The 24,029-nt window shown below is 43.4% G+C and overlaps 1 protein-coding gene across 6 annotated transcripts in view; it reads left to right on the forward strand.

The window, feature by feature from the left end:
• HnRNP-K (Heterogeneous nuclear ribonucleoprotein K) overlaps nt 1-24,029 on the forward strand; it is a 61,295-nt gene that overhangs the window by 8,942 nt on the left and 28,324 nt on the right. For 2 of the 6 annotated variants that reach the window (XM_034328105.2, XM_034328110.2), the window contains exons 2-5: nt 7,031-7,078; nt 13,034-13,083; nt 21,457-21,572; nt 22,583-22,639. In XM_034328105.2, coding sequence (XP_034183996.1) covers nt 21,462-21,572; nt 22,583-22,639 — 168 coding nt within the window. In that variant the 5' untranslated portion in view covers nt 7,031-7,078; nt 13,034-13,083; nt 21,457-21,461. Of the gene's footprint in view, nt 1-5,654; nt 5,839-7,030; nt 7,079-11,861; nt 12,045-12,076; nt 12,273-13,033; nt 13,084-21,456; nt 21,573-22,582; nt 22,640-24,029 lie in introns of those variants that run through there. The other 4 variants (XM_034328106.2, XM_034328107.2, XM_034328108.2 and 1 more) reach the window with 4 other exon arrangements.

The raw sequence follows: 24,029 nt of genomic DNA on the forward strand, positions 1-24,029 counted from the left end.
AAACAAAAGTACATATCTACGCTCGTTTAAACGAGTTTCGACTTAACTTTCTATCGTTACCTCATCCACTCGTTTGTTCTTCTTTCCCTTAAAGCATCGACGAAGGTAGCTACTTTATTTTTTACCATAAGTTCCATCCGGTGTTTTCGAAGGATTCCGCTCGGCTTACGCGTAATCCCATCGCGAATGTTCCCGTTTACCATTCGAGCGAATTTGGTCAGGTTTACTTACGGCTACTCTTAATTCACCCCTAATCAGGGAGGTTAAACTGTTAGAAGCTTTCGGGGATTTGTACGTCGATGCACCGGTTTGCTTATGTTAGGAGAGATAAGGCTTTTCCGGATCCTCCGAGTTCAGACTGGTTAATTCAACGCTTATCCGTTGAACGTTCTTTGGAAAACAGAGAGAATTAAAGTAAATTTTATTTGAATTTTCACGGATAAAAATCTGCGTCTTGGATTCAATCATTTATCCCCGTGAGAGTTTCAAATCTCTGCCAACGAATTACGAAAGGGGTTGGCGCGCGTATACGAGCTCTCGGGGCGAAATTCACCTCCGCTCGAGGGTGGACGAAGAGAAAAAGAAAATATAGAAACTCGGCTAGACACGTCGCTGTAGTAGAAATATAAACTTGCTACGAATAGGCACGTAGAAACTAGGCGATGATAAAATTTTCCGTGAAAAATAAAATAAAAAAATACGAATAAATTCTTATCGTGAAATTGCGAGGGTCATTTCCAGAAAATGTGTGGTAGCCGAAGTGTTAAGTAATCCTCGTGGTTGGCTGCGGACGCGATGAAAATGGCAATATACATGTAACCCGGGAAAAAGAATGTTCTTTGCTAAGGGATTTCGTAATTGTGAAAAGTGAACTGCGTGGTGAATGAATCGTTTGGACTGGAGCGAGGTGATCGCTTGAGTAATCGTCCACCGATGACGTGTGTTTGATTTGCAACACGATTATAGATTGCTCTTTGCTAATTAATCAGCATACTCCCGACGAGTATCGAATACAGAATTTCTTGAATAAACTATTTTCCTCGGGTATGCGCGGTATTACTGACGTGTTTTCCAGCTGAGAATCAGTATAATCATCGTGGTATCTTAGATCAGTGCTTTAAATAGAATCTGTTACTCAAGTTTTTCTCTTACGCGATGGAAGAAATAATTTATCAGTAAAATTCATTTCTCTCTATAATCTTCCATTATTCATCGTGTCTGAATTTCACCAGGAAAACCCTTAATTTGCTTCACTTTCAAGCCATTTGAACATCAAAAGGGAGAACAAACAGGAACGATTTCATGCTCGATTCTCTTCAATTGCAATCCCATCAAACCTTCAGGTAAAAGGAAAACCAGTCGAATCATCCCCTCTGGCTTTCCACCACGATATATCCCTCCTCTCATTCTACCATTTCTTGCACACGCCAATTACGCAATACTTTCCTAGCATATTACTTACGTCCATCCCCATCGTGAACTAAAATTATACCCTCTTACGTTTGTGCAGCCCGTGTCTCTCCACAATGGCAGACAAAAGATATTATTAACGTAATACCGTAATTTTCTTTGAAACATTAACGATTGTTATTTAGAGAGATATTAGTATCTGCGTAATTTTGTTTCTAAATAATAAGTTCTCTAATCCAGAGTCTAAATCCCTTCCGGACGAGATTTTGCTACCTATAAGGGTACATGCTTCGACGAGTACCTTGACACAAAGTCGAACTTTAAAATCCTAGAAAAATTTATAAAAATCCATCGAAGGGTTTCATTTAGTTATCACGTACACCCTGTAGAAAAATGGGAGAGCGTAGGGTGCTAGAGCAGAATAGAGAGCGGAACAGGTGAGGGGTTATTCCGTGGAGGAGGTGGCGTCGAAGGAGAGGGTGGACATCAAATATGCTTGGACAGATGCGTCGTCCCACAGTAGTTTGCCATTCTTCGTTTCTCTCTTTCCTCTTTCTCCTTCACCCTGTTTCACCCTGTCTATGCCTCCCGTCCCTCTGTTCGTCTTCGTGCTTCGCGGACCTGCTGGCGGTCTCCTTTTTTTCCCGTCGTGTAATTACAGTTTCCAGCGTGTTGCATGGCCTCCGTGCCATCGAGAGTTCACGTACTCTGAAGAGCTGCCATCCGGCTCGCGACACCTGTATTTTTCAGGCCCGAAAGGTGGTAATCTAACGTCATCGTTAGATTTCTCTCTTTTTTTTAAATATCGAAAAGTTTCTTTATCGAGGGAGGATGGCAAGGTAGATGGAAGGGGATACGCGTTAGGCTAATGACAGGGTCGCAAATGGAATAATGACAATGCGGAACGGGTGCCACGAGGTATAGTTCGAAGCGATAAGAATTTGGACTCTGATGAGGGGTTGAATTTTTTTTAGTATTTCATTTCATTGTTTTGTTTTTATCGAGAACGACGATTAATTTACGAGTCATTTACAAGAGAAATGTAAGAGAGTCGTTGGTTGATTGAGTCGAACACTGGAATGATCGAAGCCACGGGAATCCAATTTATTCATTGCTTTCGTTGCTGGCGTCACTCCTCCAGGAAGACCTTTAGAGTCTCTGCATCCCCTTCGGGTTATCCGCGTTTAAATATTGAACCTTAGCCGGTGAAACGCCTTCCTACATCCTTTCGATCAGCACTTCCTTCCTGCGTCCCGTTTTTCGATCGACTTACGACTTTTCTCTTAATTCCGTTTGATATTGACCCGTCAACTTATCGTTCGATAATTCTGTACACGATTATTAGAATTGGGGCTGATTGCGGTTAAAATTAAAGGCTTTCAATTCATTAGCTGTCGGTCTAAAGTTATTTCCTAGGATTTGCATGAATAATTAAAGGGAATGGCGGTTCAATTAACTCGAGGTATCATTTGCGAGGTGTCTACGTTGAAATTACGTCTCTGAAAATTTTACACAGCATTATTATCCTCTCCTCTTCTAAATATAAATCTTAACCCCGTTGCTTTTCAGCAAATCGCGCACGATAACAACACCAAACTTTTCCGTTTTTCACCAATTACATCGATTCCACGTTAACTCGGAGGAAATCGCGTCGCAGTGAAACTCGACCAAACTATTTCCCTTTATTTATTCATCGCACTTCTACTACGTTTCGTTGCACCCCTTTTAAAGGAAGAAGAAAAAAATCGACCAACGAAAAGGCAATCCATGGTAGAGCTCGTCTAAACCCGATGAAGTTTTCCCCAAGGCCTTTTCGTTACAGGGTGACTTATGCATTCATAAAATGACTAGAGTTAAATTAACTTCTACAAAGGTTGAACCATCCTCATCAATTCTGTTTGTAAAGGGTGTCCAGGCAATTAGAAATTAGATAGCAGAGCAAGTGCACTTGGTTACTTCTTAAATTCGATCGAAATACATTTAAATTTGACGCGGTCGATTCGATTCGCAAGATTCGTCGGAAGAAAGGTAGGTAAGGGGGCGAGGGTTGGCAAGGGATGAAGCGCGATTAATTATGCAGAAAAGTTTCGATCGACGGAGAAACGTGCCCCCCATCTAAAATATTGATACCTCGAACATACTACTACTATAATCGTTCTCTATTCTTCAGCTCGGCTATTGCCATGCTATTTCGATAGGGGTTGAAAGAGGGTGTCCTATGTGTGTATACGAAGGCTCTCGATTGTTCTATGTTCGACGGAGCGTCGATACTTCGTCGAAAAATAGGGATGAAAGAAGAAAAAATAAAAATTCGATCGACGGAAATTCGTTTAATGATCGAACGATTCTGTTTCGTGATAAAAAAATAAAATAAGACTGAATTTTGGAGACGAACGTCGTGTCTGATGTTTGAAGAAATCTTTTCTTTCGGTTGGTTGCACCCATGGGGGAGATTATTCGATAGATAGTTGAAGGAGGGTCGAAGTTAATTGGAGAGAGATTCCGTAGTTAACAGGTTGGCTGATTCGGTGACAATGGGCGCGTATTGTAAGACGCACCTAATTAATTAATTTCTATTACGAATTTCTTTTTAAACCGATATCTGAATTCTACAAACGAAGCTAGACAATAATATTTCATTGTTAATTAAAGTGGGTGTGTCAATAACTCAGGATGGATAGAATGTACTGGATACTAGAGAGTAGAATCTCTTCTCTCCCTCTCTCTCTCTCTCGTTCGAAGAAGTTCTTAAGACTTTCTGCGGTCGTCGAAGGATGCCCTGGGGCCGTGAGAAAGATTCTCCGTTCGGTTTTCCTAGGACTAGCCACGAGCAAAGGCAACAAACCGCGGTCGGTGTTTCTTTTCCGTTGATTCGTCCCCACCCTCGCAAACTCTACCTGGCTAGGATTTTTTTCGGCTTTGCAAACCGGCTCGACTGGACGACGATGGACTCCGGTGCAGGACAATGGACCTGTTCGTCTTCCTGCTGCCGCAACTTCACGCTTCGTGCGAAAACCACTATCTACTAGTGATCTTCGAACCTCCCTACACCATTGTGTCATTGTTTCGCTAGTCGATCGCATTGTGTGGCAGGCTGCTCTTTGGAAATCGTTTGGTCTATAATTTTTAATTGCTATTCGATTTTTCGAAAGAATTCGGGAAATAGAAATAAAAACGTCTGAAAATTGTTGCGAAATTCCAACTCGTTTAGAATTCTCTGAATCGCTGCGGAGTATCTTCAAGGTACATTTACTTTTAGGTACCTTTTTCTTGCTCGACCAACGTAGATGGCCCGTTTTTCTCTCGAGGCGGCTTATTTAGCGGTGTAAAATCGCATCCTGGTTCTTGGTGGGACGATAAAGCGCGTCAATGACGATGTCTTCAACGTTTTACGCGTACAAAACAAAGTAACCGAAACGACAATAAATTCTCTTCGCCTCATTCTCTATCCCTTCCTCCGCCTCCTCTTCTTACTGGTTCACCTTTCTCTTACCAACTACACTCTCCCTTTCTCTCCCAGCAGTTACTCGCGATTTCCGTTCGTTCACCCTTTTCCGGTCATCAGCCTCTCGACTGCCGCTTCATCGCATTGTTGTCCCTTCGCGGTTCGCTTCCGCGATTTCTTCTCAGGATCGTTTCTTCTCGGCTGAAAACAACGAGTGTCGAGTCTTCCTTCAGAATGGTAGAATTAAGGCTGTCGCTTTATTCGAAATCCTGGCGGAAATGATAAGGTGGTTCTTCAGGGGGCATTCCTTTATCTTTGGTACCAAGTGGTACCAGAATCCTCGACCAGCCTCCCAAACCCAAGGGGATCTTGCCGAACACCTGAACCCACCACCCTCCACCCGAAAATCGCCCATGTTTCGATGGGACCAAACCCCGTTCACATGTTCGAAGAGAGTTCGATGGTGGTGGATAAAAAAGAGGCTGGTGGTTGCTCTGGAGAATTGCGGGCCGTGGTTCCAGCTAATCGCGAGGGTGGCGTGCGTGAACGGGGAGAGAAGAAGGGATCGAGCGTGTGTACGCGCGAGGGAGAGACAAAAAGGAAGGTATAGAGGCAAGGTGGTGATATCGACCGTAGATGTTGTTGATGCAAACGGTAACCATGGGTGACTCGGCCCGATTGACCAATTGCAGTGTTCACGGTGGCCGTGGCCGACCAATCGGCGTACGGTGTGCTGTCGGTTTTTTGATTGGGCGATACCAGGGATAAGAGGGCAGTTGGAGGCCGCGGAGACCCACAAACGGGCCTCGAGACACCGAGCGGACGGAGCCCATCGTCCTCCCCGGACTTTCACAAGTGGCTGCTGACTTTTACGCGTTCGCCGACCAAGTTCACCGGATGCATCCTTCTTCCTCTTCGTCTCCGCTTCTTCGTCATTGGTTGGATTTGGATTCTCTCGGTCACAGATCCTCGAGATATCACAGGTGTCCTTTTTGCGCGTAAGCTTCTCTTTCACGCTTCCATGTTGCGCACCATCGTCAGCATCGGCCTGCGTTTTCGTAGATCTTGCACTTAACACCGCACTTGGATCTCGTCTGTTCGATCCCCCCCCCCCCCCACCGGGGTGGTTCCTTTAGTTCGTTTCTCGTTGATCGTTCACCAACTTGGAACTAGATCCTCGGCACCCAGCACATCTTGCCAGTAGGCCTTCACCGAACTGGACACAGCTTTGTCTTTGGTCCCTCTTTGTTCCCATTGTCCCAGTTCGCGTTTCCACTCTGGCACCATTTCTCAGTTAGAGGATTGTCCTCTGTCGACCAACTTCGAACCAGTCCAATTTCATGGACCAAACTGGGTCTACGTTGCTTTTCCTTTCTCTCCTGGGAGATTCCTCGGGGATCGGCTGCTAGATTTTACACCATTTTTTTACATTTTTTATTTGGACTGATGATAATAATATTACGAAAGTTAATGGAGTTGCCTCATAAGTTTTAGCCCAAATCATTAAGGATCTTAAGTTTTATTCGTAAAGCAATCGGTTGAACTTGCAGCGAGAAACGCGAACTTGCTCGATCCATCGAATCAATCCGTTGCTTTTTCCTGGGATTTGGAATCCTAGTTGCAGGCAAAGAATATTATGTAAATCGAGCGTCTGCCGGAAGTCGGCTCTGATTAACTATTCATCGACGTTTCTGGTCGGGCACGCGAGCCGTTCGCTCGTGGAAACAGGCAAAGTGGATTACGAGCGTGTTCGCGGGACCACTCTAACACGCTTCTCACCGCTCGAGAGCGCATATTTTACCCTCCTTTGGAGCCAACTTGATCTATGTGTTTGCTCCACCGGGTAAATTAAGTTATTTCATTATCGTTTCGATGTTTTGGCGCCAACCAGCTCGAAAAACAACCCTTCTCAGTGTCCTTTTGCTCCGATGTCTTTTCCTGACGGTTTAATGGTTCTTTCGATCGATTCGAGTCGATTGAAATGTTGATATATTTTGTATTAGATTATAAATAGATGTTGTGGAAAATAAAATTGAAAAACGTGTTGATTGATCTTCTGAAAATAGGTTCGGTGCTCCATAAATTTTTTTTCTGACATTAATAAATTTATTCATCAACAGTGTTATCATTTATGTATTGGAACCGCATCTAAGTTTTTGCTTTTGTTTGTTACAGGAAACTTGAGGGGGTTGCGAGTGTGAAACGTAGCTGGTAGCTCCGAAGGTGAGTCAGAATAAAATCAAATACATGTTAAAAAAATATATTTTTACGCTCGAAAATAAGATAAAATAAAATTAGTTATTATATTAAATTTTCACGTTAACTTATCGTCTCGAATCTGAAGTTTCAGAAGTTGAAAACTTTCCTGTCTACCACTATCAAAGCTTAATCAACTCGCGCTCGGTGTTTAATTTTAAGAATACCTGTATTAATTAAAGGAACGTACCGTTCCCGTGAGTTCCGAAGTAAAGCGAAAAGTTTAATCGTCCATGAAAAATAATTTCTCTCTTTGCATACTAAAACGAATAATTAAATTCGCGGTAGTAATTTTCGCGCGGTTCGAAGGGAAAATCGTAGCGATTGTAAGCGAGTGTCGTCTTTGCAGTCGTTAATTAAACTCCTCTCCTTTCAAACACGAGATACGCGAAAGGTTGTCCCCCAGGTCCTTCGTGGATTGCAAATGAGCGCCAGTTGCAACGACGCCAGACAGGTATCTCTTTAATTGTTAATTACACCACGGTTTCGCACTCTTCCTCATTTATAATGATCTCTCGATAAGAGCGATTAACGTCTCCATTGTTCGTCTCAGAGGTTTTCAACCCTCCACGAAATCATAGTAGAATGAAATAACTCGGTTTCATTCGTAATCGAATTCTAATCGGCGCTTTTCCGTAGGCGAATTTCCACGCGATACGAAACGGAATGTTTCGAAACGGCCGTTTGCCGATCACGTAAAGATAACGTGTCCGTTAGACGAGCCTCGCGGGTTGCATTCGAATGAACAGAAAAATGAGAGCCACGTCGAAAGATAACGGCCACCTCCGCGTGTTGTTCCTTCCTTCATGTGCAATAACGTATTCTCACGAAGGCCCGGCGAATGAATGGCGCGGTTAGAAAGTTCATTTGCAACTTGTGCATTTTTTTAAGGCGCCCAGAACGCGTCGTGCCTGTTTTCCTTCTAGTCCAGACCGGTATTCGTCAAAGATTTCCAATTCATTTCCTGCGACTGATGAACCGGGAAGTTGAATTTACCTATAGATATCCAGCTTCTTCCGGTCAGTGGTTGAAATATGCAACTCCTGTTGCAACTGGAAACTGACAAACGCTATTTCGGCGCTAGGATGAAACAAAGCTTTCCGTTTCTTTGCCCGTAGATCGAGAGGCGAAATCACGGTGCGTGACTGTGAATCCTAACGCGTGTCTCAACCATGAAATAACAGCCGAGGCTGGACCTCGCTTTTCAGCCTGTGTGTTTTATGACTTCGTTTCGTTCTCTCTCCCTTCTCATCCTGTTTTCCACGAATTTTCCGACCGTTCCACGTGTCAGGAAAATTATGAGACACTCATCGTGCTCTGGGCTTTTGTTGACGGGAAAATACCATAAATTCGAGCTAAAATATGTATGGGTATCGTCCACCCTTGGAACACGCCATGAAATAACCCAATTTGAAAAATTCATTTTTAGTTTAGATAGATAATGGACCCACTCGCAAAAATATCATTTTATTTTATTTTTTTTCTCCTGTAAAGATATTTCGTTGCCATTATTCTCGAAGGCGAAACGATTCCGGCGATTTGAATGTGAAAGGGAAACACGATGGGATGGTTAACACGGTTCCGATCCTCGAATATTCAGCGGAGTCCACGTGCGTCTGTTGTTAACGAGGTTCTTCGATCGCGGCATTGTGTCACGAGGTTCGTTCGTCGAATATCTTCCCGGCAAAACGAGTCATAGTGTATCATCTTCTTTTTTCGTCGCGGTTCATTGAACGTAGACACGCTTTCTTCCCCGGACGTTCGTCACATTTCAGAATTTTTACCATCTTTAACGATAGTTTTCTCTGCCGCGATGACCGTAGTAGGTCATCAGTGGGCCATGCAATACGAGGCGTGCTAATTGCACATTTCATTCCGTTGGACTGAACAGAAATGCAATTTCCTAAGCGTTTCGAGCAACGTTGCTGCAGTTTTAGAAAGCGTCGTGGACATGGCACACACCGCCTATGAAATTCTTGGCTTTCTCCGTCAGATTCCCGTTTAGATTTCACGAATACGATTTTATCGTATCGTCCTAACGTATATTAGAAATATCATAGTATTTCCTACAGGTAGAATTCTCCGTAGCTAAGAAAATCGAAAGCAACAGCGATCCTAAGAGTTATATAACCATCGTACGTTTCGTGCTCCATCATCGATTTTGCGCCACTTTATTAACGAGCGTTCCCGGTCTCGAAACGGTGAATTTATTTCTTCCGTGATATCGCCTCTCTTTTTTTTTTTTTCCACATTTTTCATTGAACAATAGAGCAAGAAGCGCGGCGTGCCGCGGAACGGGCGGCTGGATGGGGGGTTGGGGTGGTTGGGCTGCAGGAAAAGGGTGAACGAAGGGCTCGGCGCAAGCGCGCTGACGCAACAATATGGTGAATTCTCTGAAACAGCCCAGTATCCACCCGACCATCAGCTGATCAATATACTTCCGCACACACGCCACGTCATACGGAGCGACACACGCATGTCACGCATCGCGCGAGTCCTCGTTACGCGTGCCAGAATTTTCGAACGTGTACGAACGACGGGATACCGTGGGCATTCATTCGTCTGCAACGGGAACACGGGAACTCGCGGTGGAGGAACGTACGCAGGAGGTACGGTCTCGTAATTCTACCCTCCGACGCGTTGTCGCGTGATGCCCGTGCTTGTTTCGAGGCTGACGAGCGCCGATTCCAGGCTGATTCGTGGTTAGAGGGTAACTGAGAAATTTCATTTAACTTTCCATACCCGAGGTGGAGGTTAAATTCATTTTTATTCGTTGGTTCAGTGATCACGGTGGTTCTTTCTGGGGGAAAAATTCGAAAACTATATTTCTTTATTCCTTGCTGGTTGATTCTAGGCTGGTGCGCGTTAATTAATTAGTACGTTCAAGCGATTATCAAGGGTCAGAAAAACACGCATCACCGGGAATATTCCCAAGACCGATAGGAAGTCATGAGTCACGTTTCGCGTTTCGTATCAAGAGAACTCGGAGCAAGCTTACGCTGTTAATTTTCCAACCTGACTCCAGTGAAACAAATATCATTCGCCGACGATATTTTTCATTATTCGATCGCGTTAGTTACCGCAACACCACAGACTGCGTAGGATAGCTTTCCGTGTTAGAATCCGATATTCTCGGCGTTTTAGGTCGTCGATTTGCTCGAGCTTGTTGTGCAAAGTTGCAGTTGCTTCCAAGCTGCATTGTCTGGCTCCGATACACGTGTACACGTCGTTCACAGATAATAATTTTGAACAAGTCTACGCGTTTTCCGCGTGATGAATATCCTCTTATTTCAAGCTAAACCTCTTAAATCATCCATTCAGTTTACCCAGCTGTCCTTAAGATACAAATCGCGTGTAGTAAAAATAATCACGTCACTCGTTTAAAGCAATCGAAATTCCAACATCTATTGTTACCAGTCAGCTACAGAAATAAAATATGCAAAATATTGAAATTTACGCGCTTGTATCGGGAAAGTTTCGAAACGAAAAAGAAGAAGAAAAAAAGAAAAGGTAGCACAGCATACGTGGTTAGAACAGAGATATTCCACTCGAACTATTTCAAACAGAATTAATTTCAGTGAACACGTTTTTCGTGTGTACTGAATTTGCCGAAAGTTAAGGTTTCGAACAGGGTGCAATTAAAACTTGAATCCTCGGTGTCGATACACGGAAAATTATTCGGAGCGATCCTAAACAGGGCGCGCGGATAATTTCAGAAGCTCGTACACGAGAGCTAGGCGACCACGTTTTAACGCGTTTTCTCAACCGAGTGGGCGAGACCGGCGTATTTTCGTCGTCGTTGCAACATCCGACTCGTCACTGAACGATAAACTTGAATGGAATTTAAATTTAATTTGGAAATTTCGCCAACGAATTCCGTTCGGTAACGAGTTCCATATGCCCCTTTTTTCCCTCCTTCATACGCGTTTTTTTAATCGATATTTCGAGTTCGAATTAAACGAAGTCTTTCGGTCATCGTAAGTATCGATTTTAATGATCGATGCTCGAGAAGAGAGCAGCAACATCTGGTGTAGAAATTTTGGACGATGAACATCATTCGAGAGGCTCGTCGTGCTAGATTCGTTCCTTTTGATGTCAGAAATCGCTAAATTAAATTCGCATTTTTTTCGTACTTTGCTTTCAAAAGTTTTATCGTCAGCTCTGAACGCATTAAATCATTGTAAATGTACTTTATCTGTAGACATTGTTTATTAGAGCATCGCTGTTATCTCGCTACGAGGTTGATTATTCGAAATTGCTTTTTCATGTGGGAGGAGGTATCTCCGAGTGGAAAGGTTGTACGGAAAACCCTGGATGATAAAATAATTTTCCTATTATTCATCGTAACAAATTTTCACCGCGTTTATTTAACCGAGTACCGAAACGTTCTCCGGTGATCCCTACGGTGTATTACCTATCGACGCGGTCATTTATCAAATAGCTCGGTGCAAAATCGATGGAAAAACTGATGGAAGAAGGGGTTGGGACGCGGAGAAGCCGGCAACCGTGAAATTCTCTCACCGCGTGGCGATTGCAGCGAAGTCGTTCATTGACTTCGAACTCTCCCTCTCCTGTCGTCCTCTCCTTGCCTCCGGTTGCATCCGGATTATTCGTTCACGTTGCACCGCTCGCAGGCCGAGTGCACTTACGTACACACATGTGCATTTTCATCCTCTCCTCGTCGTCTCCTACGATCTCTCCCTTCTCGCGATCTGCCCTCCCACCAGAAGAAGTTGCTGGCCTCTTCGCGACGAAGAGGAGGTAGATGGTGGCCAAGAAGGAAGGGAGGTGTTGTTAGACCCGACTTGCTACTCGCGTACGAAGAACCAGGCTCACCACTGTTCGCTAACTCGACTCCGTTCGTTTACCGTCGCTTTTCTTACCTCGCTAAACGACTTCGCACGCTTATCATCGACCGTGGCTAGATCGAAAGGTACGATTCTTTTGATTGACCATGACCTACCTGTCTCCTCTCGATCTTTGTCGACCTTGCGGATCGTAGTCTGCTACGAGTCTAGAGATTGGGACAACGCTGGCTTTGATCGTTCGGAACCGTTTATAGCAGTGCTACTCGCGACCTTGTCTGCTTCGGTAATCTTGGATCGCTTTCCTTCTGGACCAGTGCACGTGCCTCTTCTGTGATCGTGGAACTAGTGAAAAAGTGAGCACAGTGTGGATTATCCGACCTAGTGTTCCATCGATTATCGCTGTTTTCGATAGAGTTTATTGAACTTCTAACGGTATTTAGTTGATAACGGTGGAAGGACTTTCGAAAGGTTATTCTAACAATTAATGACTCCAAGTTCTCAGTTAGCTTGTTCGAAGTTTGGATACTGTTTGTAGGTCTCGGTCACGATTGAACGAGGAATGATATCGTAAGAAGCCTGTCGAACGCGAATACAACGATTTTAATGAACGAGTGATTAAATGGTAGATTCCAGGCGAATAATCGAAGCGATAGATATTATCGACACCTTCCGTTTCGGAGCGTGAATTCACAGTTGGTTGAAGTTAATTAGTGTCAGGTTTCCGTGACCGAAAGACGCGGTATTACGTTTATAACTAAGGGATTACTGGGCGCGTTAAAGGACTTTCACTGACGAGCGAACGTAGTACTACGTCGAAGTTTTAGTTGAATTTAAAAGTTAGCTTAGCATAGAACCACCGGCGTAGTATTACCAGAGTAGTTAACAAATCCTTGCCCAACGCCTCTTGTACTTGGTGCAATTCTATTTTTCTTTAAATTCAGTTAGCAGTGTAACATCAGAAAACTAGGACTCAACTTTCACCCGGTAAAAAACCGAACGTAATACTACGTCGATCGTAGTGAAAAGCGTGTTGCGTATCGTATATATTGTAGAATAGATCGCGAGTGAGTTACAATGGAAGAGGATTAAAGGGAGGGTTGTTTTGTTTGTGCAGGGTTCACTGCCGATCCATCCCGGAGGTTGCAGCGGCGAACACCATTATCGGTGAGTAACAGTTTTACGTTGACGCGGCAAGAATGCAATCGGCTTTCATTCCGCATGCAAGACACGCGCTCGTGGAATTCAGTGGACGACAATCGGCCAAGAACGGCCTCCTTAAGTCGTCCCCGAGTACGATTTACGCGTGCATAAAAGCGACGAACGTCTATCTAGGGATCGTGAAACATGGACACTGAACGTTTATTTAATTTTATGGTTAGTGAAACTCAATGCTCGACACGTTCGCTATTATACCAGTGACCACGATCCTTTTGTTTTTCACTCCTATCCTTGAATATTCAATTTTATATTTCAAAATGTTCTCTTTTCATTATTTTCCAATTATGTAATTGAATACACAGCGTTGATTAATGAGCCCCGTCGCGTTAATACATCGACTGTCATCGTTTAAGTTTTCAATCGACTACTTTGCATTATTGGTACGATAGTAATAACGTTTGAAGCTTTCATTTCTGCTGATGATCGTACATTAATCATCGAGACGTTTGACCGGCGGAAAACTTGTTTTCTCCTAATCGTCTCCTCTGTTACGCGGACACCTTTCTCGCGCTACGCGAATGCAAACAAACGTGACCGAGGCCGAGCTGAATGAAATTCAGATCGCGAAAAGCGGGCCACGAACCGGTGTCGTCATACGATGTTTTTCCAACGCAATCGTTTTTCCATTCTAATTCCAAATACATGCATTACCATATCATTTAACATCGTAAGTATTGTTGGTACAATAAACGCAGGGAAAACCATTCCCACCAATGTTATCACAATCCGATTTATCGATTTTCTTCATTCTTCAGACACGCTACACCACTTACCGAACCTTCCACGTGCCAACGTTAACGTTTCCCGTCTTAATTCATCATTTTTATTTTCTTTTACAAAAATTAAGTAAATCAAAAATTCCTCGAAATGTAGGATCACCTTATCTTGCAAGGTGTTGAAAGAAGAAATGATTTATGAACGAATTGCAGAGCGTTCAGCGTGCACGAGCCGCGATTATGCTAACGGTACGATCGACTTGCGTAAACACCGCGAAACCGTCTACAGAGCGGTATCACTCGCGTTCCTTGACCCTGCGACGAGAACCCTCGAGCGTGTAGCACGCCGAGAAGGGTCTTTTATCCGTACGCTAACCCTTCCTTCCTTCCTTCCCTCCTGTACCCGCGGCATTCCGCGCGCTTAGACTTAGCCTCCCGAGAGGATCGAAAGAGACGGACGAATAATACAAGAAGAGCAGGCTGTCTTTCCGATGGTCGAGTAACGTCCTGTTACACCAGTCTGACCACTATCGCCTCTCTTCACCCTTCGGGTCCTTTCGCTACCTTCTTCCTCGAAGCTTGTCCTTTCGCTCCGTACAACGTCTGAAGCGTTCAACCAGGACTCTCCGTTCAGACATACTTCTGGAATAGAAGTTGGTAGTAATATTTCAAAGATTACCGTATCCATGACGTGTCCATGCGTCGTTATATTCGCCTGAATGCATCATGCGCTGACACATCATGGTATTTACGCTGGCACGGTGAATACACACGCGTGTAGCCGTGGTTAGACACGCTACACCACTTACCGAACCTTCCACATGCCACTTTGTGTAATTAATGCAACGTTAGCGATTCGCGTCTTAATTCATTTATTTATAATCCTGATTTTCGAGGCTGCTCGTTCAACGTACGGATAATGAATGAACATTTTCGCGATGGAATTTTCACGTGGCGCGAAATAAATTTGCTGCCCGGTGGCCTCTTCCGGCTTTGCCGTTCCTTTCGTCGAATCTAATTTTAAACTCGGCCAAACCGACGAACCGCTGACACGACGACTCGTTAGATGCTAGTCTTATGGAAATAATTGAACCGTCAAACGCAGAAAACACGTGGCCAGTTGAAATTGATTCCACTTCCTGTTCATTTCAATCGCAGCCACGGGTATTGATGTCCTAATTAATCAGAATGCTTCTGGACAATCAACCCGTTGAGTAAAATCGGGTTACCTTAAAAATTAGAGTTTGTAGATTTTAATTCGTCGAGTCTCTATCGAAGCGCGTAATAGTTTGAGAAAATTCGCAATTCAAAGCAACTAATTCGCGTCGTCGAAAGCCGGTGAATAAGAGCGTGGAAACGAACGATGAAGAGGTTCAAAGAAAATTCCGAATAACATTCTTCGAGGATTGCACGTCATCGACGAACAATGGAACGAGAAAACGATGGAACTTCCATATAAGAAATGAACATGATCGAAGAAAAGCGTATCCTGTCTATCGACCATTCTAATTTTGGCCAGACTTATAGTCGGGAGTATCGATCGATCAATTTTTAGAAAATTTTAAGCTTCAATTTGATGCGCCGTAAGTGCCATTTTCTCATACTTTTGTGTCATGAAATTTTGTTAGAATTACTTATTCAATGCGCTAATTAACATTGTTCTGAATTATTGAAAATTGATTCGAATAACTTTTTTTATTCGTTTCAGAGGTAGATTTCAATCCAATCGAAGTTTTCATTCGAGCCTCACAATGATGCTTACATTTTTTTCATTCAGCTTTATGTTTTTCCATGAAAGAATCTCGCACACGCGACATTCAACGCAAAATCCTCATTCATTTCGGCCGTAAAACTTTCGATATCGACGACCATTCAATTCGAGCGGATTTTGCACTCGTTCTGTTGCAATATTAAACCCGTTCGTCCCGTGGAAAAGCTGGAAAGCCATTCGAAACGATTAATCAGCGAATCATCGAGCATCCCGAACGTTCGTATATCACAAAGCATTGTCACGTGGACAAATGTACGGGTTGATTTTTAAGTATACGTTATACAGGGACGATTTATACGAAAATTAAGGACATTCGTTATTTATGTTACCAATTTGTCTTTTATTATTTCGTTCACGTACAAAAATTTCAATTTATTACCATTTTTCTTCACGCAAGAACGATTGCGCGCATCAGTGGTAGAATTCACGGTAAATACACGGAAGTTTGCTAAAATGCATTCCTTTGGCCGCAGAAATTAGCGAGAATTGCACAAAGCATAGCAGCTCCGTCGTCTTGTCTTGTATTAACTCGGTGAACCAGTCCTCGTTAACGCTTTGAATAGGCGCACTGTGTCCTCAATGATATTAATGAGCGTTTCTGGGAGGATCCACCAGTCTAATTGTGTAAATTAGCAGCGCGATTCCCTTTGCCGTGACTTTCTATTGTATTTTCCCTCGAAATGTCTAATAAACTTTCCTTTGATCGTTGACCGACAAAAGCGCAATTAAAGGAAATCACTTGATTCCTGTTTTCTTATCATTTTTCGATCGAATTGGGTCAAAGAGAATTTCTTACGAAACAAAGCCCAAGACAAAGGGTTAAAATTTTCTAAGAATTTCGAGGGGTTGTTCGAGCGAAAGTTCGAGCGTCCAATCAGCAATATCATTGATCACTCTATTTAAAGAAGCCGATGGAAAGCCGGGGCGGCGGTATGACGTCAAAGCGTCGAATTTCTAAGCCAACTCCGTTTAGTCTCAGACGAAGCCAATAATCTCGACTCACCTGACAGGGTACCTTCGATCCTCGTCTCCGCCAACTCGAATATCTCTCGCGTGAAATTTATATTTGCAAAATTAAAAAAAAAAAAAAATCGATAATAATATCTGGTACTTGACGAAATGACAAGGAAAACTTTGTCTGAGATTCATCGTTAGGGGAAGTAAAAAGGGTGAACAAGGCTGGGACAAGAGGAAGGATCAGATGAGAGGTTGTAGGAAAAACGGTAAACAAGCTTTTTCCGTCGAGTTGTAGTTTTCCCAATTCATTCCGTGTTCAATGTATACGTTGTTGCCTATTTTTTTTTTCTCACCCTTTTGTTCCTTTCATGGCTTACCAGGATAGTTTTCTATGGCAACCGGGAAGTTGTTTCTGATTTCTGTATTCATTTTCCTGTTTCCACGGTTTCTTGTGGCCAAGAGCATATTTTTGGAGCCGCTTAAAAAGGGTAATCCGAGCTGCGGTTGCGGGGAAATTAGCGTGCAATTAGCCGGCTGTTTGAGAACCGTTTGTCGCGGGAATATTAAATTTAGCTGTTGCTCTCGGTTTACTCGGCGAGGATAAATAGCAGGGACCAGAGAGAACCGCGTAATATCGCGGTTGTGGGTACACGAATTTTCCTCCGTCTTCTTCCTCTTCAATTTCTTTTCAATTATTTACACTCGAACCCTTTTGTTGTAACTATAAATAGTAGATTCCGCTGGCTTTAATTGGTACAACGGATGGCGTTAAAAAATTGACCCTTATTTGGTTGTATAAATAACGTAACGAGTGCTACGTAACACAGTTGCCAATTACGTCTATTCGTTTAATTGGAATTAATGCGACGACTTATTGTTCGTTGACCCAGTTACTTGAAACCGAATCTCGTAAAAAGGCCTGGTTTCGTTCGAACTCGATGCTGGTCTTCTGGGTGAAAATGTGTTCTTTGTTTTGTTATTACGGGAAATTGAAGAAATTTCAGGTGCGAACAGGAAATTTCTAACGTGTATGGTGATCAAGAAGCGTCGCCTCGAAGCGCCTCTAATTGGTGGCAATTTCTAGAGTCAACACATCTGGCGTACAGAAGCGCTTAACATTTCCTACGAGAAAGTGCTTAGAAACTGTTTATACTACCGACAGAGAGAACTTTCTCAAGCTCGAACGTCTGGAGACCACCCGCTAATAAATACAGAATCGTTCAAAACCGATGTCACGATAATTCGCAAACGTATTCTCTTCACCCCATAAGCGAAACGAACAGTTATCAAGCTGGTGTTTTCAACGGGTTGCGATCTTGCGCGACACGTAGTAAAAAGGGTGCGGGAGAAGAAAGGGTAGACATGCAAACATCGTATTTCGCCGGGGGGGGGACGAGTAATTTCGGGGATGGATCGTTGTCACGCTCGCCGCAATTATCCCGGATATCCGTCGTCTGCTCGACGTTGAAATAATTACTCGGACCGTAGAACTACCAAGAGAAGTAGAATTATCGCGACAAGAGGCGGTAACCCTCGATTCGCGCGTTCCACGGATTCTCTTCCATTCGAATTTCCAACGTAATTGAAATAGTTCCTCGTTGCTTTCTCCTTCCGGTACACTCGAATTCAACGGAGGATTATATTTTCTATCAATTGATAGCCAATTCCAATCGGTAAGGTATCAATTATTCGTAACGGAAATCTAATCAACCCGTTTGCTTTTCTCGACACGCGTCACCGGGATATTTGCGTGAAAGGGCAGAAAAAGAGAGATGGAGGAAGGGATGAAAAGGGGCGCCGTTGAGTCTGCAACTAGGGTAGCGTGAGGCGCCGAAGAGTCCAACGGCGACGGCAGTGCATCGACTAACCAGTCCATAACCGGTACGCACGCCACTCGCCAAGGGTCGCAGGGCTGATAACAGGGACACGACGAATAGAGGGCATCGAAGGGAGACCGCAATTACGAGCAACGACCAGCTTGAACTCAGTGAACTTGAACCGGGAATCTGAACCTCGATAAACTTCCGCCCCGTGATTGAAGAAAATTTTATAATCTAAATTGAATATTGAAATTGGGTCATCGAAAAATATCGCCCAGACTCGTGATAAATCTCTGCCACGTTTGGTGGAATGTTTCTTGCATGTTTTTACGCGAAAAAGTATGGAAGCTCATAAATTCAGCACCGCCACTAAATATCGATGTACCAAGCGGAAAACTACCCTCCCCATCGCCCTATTATTTTATCATTCGTTTTTTCCCCCACGAGTAACGACGGATCGACTGGTTACACCCCCCCTGGCGATGGCTGGACGAGCAGAAACGTAGCAGGTCTTTTCGAGTTCGTGTCACGACACGAGCCGGTCACGCACGCTGCTTATTTGTTGAAAACATGACGGTGCTTGCAGAAATAAATTGCTCCTCTGTATGATAACGATGAAAGTCGGCTAGTTGTTCGCGAACAAGTTTGCGAATCAATTATGTTCCAAGAAATGTCGTGTAACTTCCGTCGCTTCCGATCAAACTTGTCGATTCGCGAAGATTATTTATCGCTTTTTAAATATAACAGAGCGGAGATTCGAGAAAGATTTCGTATCGTTTTTCAGCTTTAAATGAGTTCGATATTTTTTCATTATCTGTAAGATACATCGTCGAATTTTATTGAATTTTCCAACTCTATTAGAGCTCGAAAATTTCACTGTTAAAACAATGGTATCAAATTAGTTTAGGGAAATTTCAGCCCGGTTCGCTGTCATTGTCCGCTCAATTTAATTGCGTTCTACTGCATCACGTTTAACCGAGCCTGTGTGCAACGCCCAGTAAAAGTTATCCATGTGTGATGCACTCGAGTTTCACTCGGTATTTTCACAATTTCAATCTCTCCCTATGAATTGTATTATATAACTTTATTCGAACGCAACCCGATTCCACCGTGAATTAATTACCAAACGGTGATATTAATTATTCTCCGTAGGTAGGCGAAAAAAAATTCGACTCTACTCAATCATTCCTCCTACTTCATCAATCGTATTTCGTATCCGTGTTCCTTTGAAGCTCGTTTCAACGAGGGGGTTGAAATCTGCTGATCGATCGCGTTCGAGACGTTCGGAATTGATCTCGAACGAACGAAAATTCCTTTCGTCGCTTCGACGCCGCAGGAAATTGCTTGCCCGTATTTTTCACGAAAAAGGCGTGGTTCGAAATTGGTAAACAACGTTACCGACTCGAATTTCCCATGAAATCTCCTCGGAGATATTAATATTCATCGTTTTCTCGGACAATAATGAAAAAGAAACACGGTTCGTTTCGTCGTCTGCAACCCTTTCAAGCTAGTTTCAGCAAAGGGTTAGAAAATGAACTCGGTTTTCCCGTCGCTTACTTGAACCGCGACCGCAATGAAATCGAAACGACGAATCGCACTGGCTGGGGGGTGGTCACCCTTCGAATCGCTCCGGTAAATTATTAACGTCGCGTGTCGACTGCTCGAGTATCGATTCGCGTCCGGTAGCACTCGTTTTCCTTTTTTTCCTTTTCGTAGATGCCTGCTCGTCTCTTCAATTTTTAGCCGAAGCTCTTTGCACGAATCACGAAAACAGATTACCGGTGGAAAAAATGAAAAATTTTCTCTAATAATTGAAAGATAATTAGATTGATACACTACGAAATCATCAGTCGGTGCTGATTCACGAGTTTGTAATCGTGTCACGGTTTCATTTCCATGCGAAACGCGTATCATCGTTAACCCGTCACGTTCCGCTTCGTTTTCGAGACGATTTCAACGTACAGGAGTTCTTCGCGATCGTTTCATCATCGATCGTCGAATTTTGAACCGGGGATCTTTAGGCCTGCGCGACTAATGAATAATTTCTAACGGCCGGGATCGATGGTCAAGGATTTCCGGGTACGAAATTAATGGTGAAGGGATTTTGAAACCTTTACGGACCGAACGGTGAAGAGCTCTCAGCTTCTAACGAAGAATTACACTCTTACGCTCTTATCTTCTTAACGAACCTTCTCGCTTCCCAAATACCTGGAAAGCTTAATGAACATTCCTCGTTGGTGAAACAGAGCTCGTCGGTGACGTGATTTTTAGGCGCCTCGAAACTTTTCCATCGATCCATCGACCGAAGGAAACGTTTCCACACTTTCTGTGTGTTTTAAGAGAAACATCTCCGTCCGCGAAACACTTTCTAGCGGTTAAACGAGGTTTCTTAAATCATCGGCTAAAAGCCTGGTTCCAATGGTGAAATTCTTCATAACTTCTGGTTGCGGATTCTCCGTTTAAAAATTCTGAAATTTATTTCATTAGAAGTTAGATTCCAGAGGGTCCATCGAACGATCGTGTTTCTGCGTGAATAGGTCGAAGCGTTCCATCGGTTTTCCATGCTCTCCACGTCATTAAACCAACCGAGCCGATTTAACGGACAATAAATTATGCAGTGTTCTCCGCAAACGGAGGGGTTACGCGAATACGAAACGTGTTTATTGGTTTATTACGAATCGCGGTGCACGTCGCTGTTTCCGGACCGGGTCGAGCCATCGTGCGTAGCTGGAAATCGAGGGGAAGCTCTGTTTCCTCTTGACCGGGGACAAATTTCGATCGTGTCGCGTTTATTTATTGTCCAATTACATCGTCCATTCGTTATACTTTCCGCTACGGATGCGATTAAAAATTAGACGCGGCGTAAACTTTTAATTGAACTCCTTTGCCGGAGTTATCTGGATTAAATTTCAATTTCTGGGTCACGGTATTTAATTGGACCACATGGATGATTTTCATCTTCAATCGCCGCTGTGAATATTAATTTATTATCTTTGATGTCGGTCCTTGATCGTTGTTAGATGGATTGAACGGTGATTAAATGTTTTTGTTACAGGTATAATGAAGAGAGAAGCTGATGCAGGCGCCATGACAGGTTCTGGAGGGCCAACAAGTCCTCACAAGCGTTACAGACAGGGTGACGATGAACTCCGTCTTCTTATTCCCAGCAAGGTAAGCATTCCGGTCAATTTAGAATAGGAAAATAGCGTTTTTCCTGGAAGCTTTTCAAATTGAAATAAACGTAGCTCTTTCCGCTGGTGATCGAATCGAAAAGAACTCTTCTTATGATTCGTATTTCTGTTGAATGATGTATCGAATAGCTGTTGTACCGAAGAAAGCAAACTTTTACTTTCACGTTTCGCTTTGACCGATGTTCACGATGTCCGGAGCAATGGGAAATGTTTTTCCCGTTGAATCTCCAAAGGAGAAGTTTTCCAGCCGTTTCACCTCGCCGTACAAGGCTTCCTGATATATCTGCGTGTAACTCTACCATTTTTCTCACCGTTTTCCATTTGATTTTCCGATAGCTCGTACACGTTATTGTTAAAGTAAAAGTTCGCTGACGCTTGTGCCAACTCGCGGTGACACGTTCATAATTTTCCTTTCATTCTAACCGTGTTTCCGCTTTCTTTTTTAATGAAAATCTCATCGTTCGATAATGAAACGCGCAGTCATCGCGACGAGGATTGGATTTTTCATCGATTCTTTCGTTCCGTTCGTTCGCTTTCTCATCGATATCTCGATGCCGAGGCACAGGTGGTTACGCACCAATGATCGAACACAATATCGATCGCGGTTGATCGTCGTTGACCACGCAATCTTCGGATCCCCGTGTCGGTGTCAGGGTCAATCGAGTGTATGGAAGTTGGGATCGTTCCTTTTCAGAGTGAACTCATTCACGGTGACGGAGAAGGCAATTATCGTGGATTGTGCGCCTCCGTTGCGTGCTATTTTGCAATAGCCTGATCAACTTATCGCCTCTAATCACTGGAACCTGCGCACCTTCAACTTATCCCACCGATCCGACCTTCTGCTATCTTTCTCATTCCCACGAAATTCGAAAGGAGGAAATTAAAATTAACTTTTCAAGTTCTAAGGAATTTTTAAACGATCAAACCTTTCAAATCGCAACCTGATTTTCTCTAATTTTAAGCAAAATATGCGACAATCTTTTGTTACAGGTAGCCGGTTCGATAATCGGCAAGGGTGGCCAAAACATCACCAAACTGAGAAGTCAGGTAAGCCTTTTTGTACCTTCATCGATTTATTCCTATCCCTTCTTCTTCCCTCGGGATCAGATTCTCGAAGGACGAAAGAGGGCAATATATATTATAGACGAAAGAAGAAGATCGTGAGAATAGAATGTTAAAGTTAGACACGATCGATTCCTTGATTCAGCGTTCGATTGATTTTTCATCCTCTCCGCATCGATGAGAATATTTATTTTCACGAGCTTCTCGCGATATGTTCGATCAGGCGAACCGTATTTCTCGTCGATTCTCGGTCGATTTAGTTAGCTGGAATCTTAGGGAAATTTCGGATATCGTGTGTACATGTATGAGCGTGTGCGTCTACGTACGATGTAATTCAATGTAATTCAATAAATGCATCGTACGTGTATGAAATATCTTCATCGAGCATTTGGTTCTTGAAGTAGGCAGTTTCCTGCGCGTCTAATAATTCGTGCTCGACACGTTGCGTTCGCTTGATTACTTCCTTGATTCTCGATCGTGTTACAGAGGCCTTTACGGTGCAATCGAGACGATCGTGATCCAAGAAAACACGGTGGACGTGTTATACTGCATTCGTCCCTGAACGCTTGATTAAAAAGGCTCGAGCGTCCGAGTAAGGCCTGTTGCTCTATCGCGCGAATCGAAAACAGGATTTGAAATTCGAAAAACTCGCAAATTTTTCGTATAAAATCAAAATTTCACCGCTTGACATGCATCAGCTTTCAGTTTGAACGACATTTTCAAGGCCAGTCGCGTCAGGTTATCAACATATCATGTATTAAACATTTATTTCCACGTATGTTCGATTCGATTGAATCCTGCAACAGGTTTTTACGCTCGCTAGCCTGTCGATCGGTTTCCTTGCGTAACGTCGATTGTTTTTCATTGCAATTTTTTATTTATCGCCGGCCTTGAGACACCATAGAGACACCCTACACACGAACCAAATGATCAAGAGGAACAGAGCGTAAAAGTAGGGCACGCGAGGTAATCAGCCCCGAATCGCGAGCTTCTCGCTTGCGGGGGCCATGCTTCGAAAACGCTTTCGACAATTAACCGAAGCGGTTTCAAACGCGAGCTTAAGCTCTCTTAGACGGTCCTTAAACTCGTGTTTCGATTTCGAGGAGGAACACACGAAAACCACCCATATGCAGATCACATTCGATCGCGAACACCATACACACGATTATTTCTTTTTGTTTTTTTTTTCCTTTTTTTTCTTTTTAATTATACACGATAGACAGCGATAAGAAATAAGATCAGGGACAAATCGGGGACTGGACTCGACGTGGGAAATGTGTTTGTTTAATTTGATAATTAAAAAGCTTTGAATAAATATTTCTGTGAGGAAACTAAGTTGTACACCTTGGCACATAATTGTTGAGCAACGAGATTG

Source organism: Osmia lignaria, chromosome 1 (assembly GCF_051020975.1).
Source record: "Osmia lignaria lignaria isolate PbOS001 chromosome 1, iyOsmLign1, whole genome shotgun sequence".
Taxonomy (NCBI): Eukaryota; Metazoa; Arthropoda; class Insecta; order Hymenoptera; family Megachilidae; genus Osmia; species Osmia lignaria.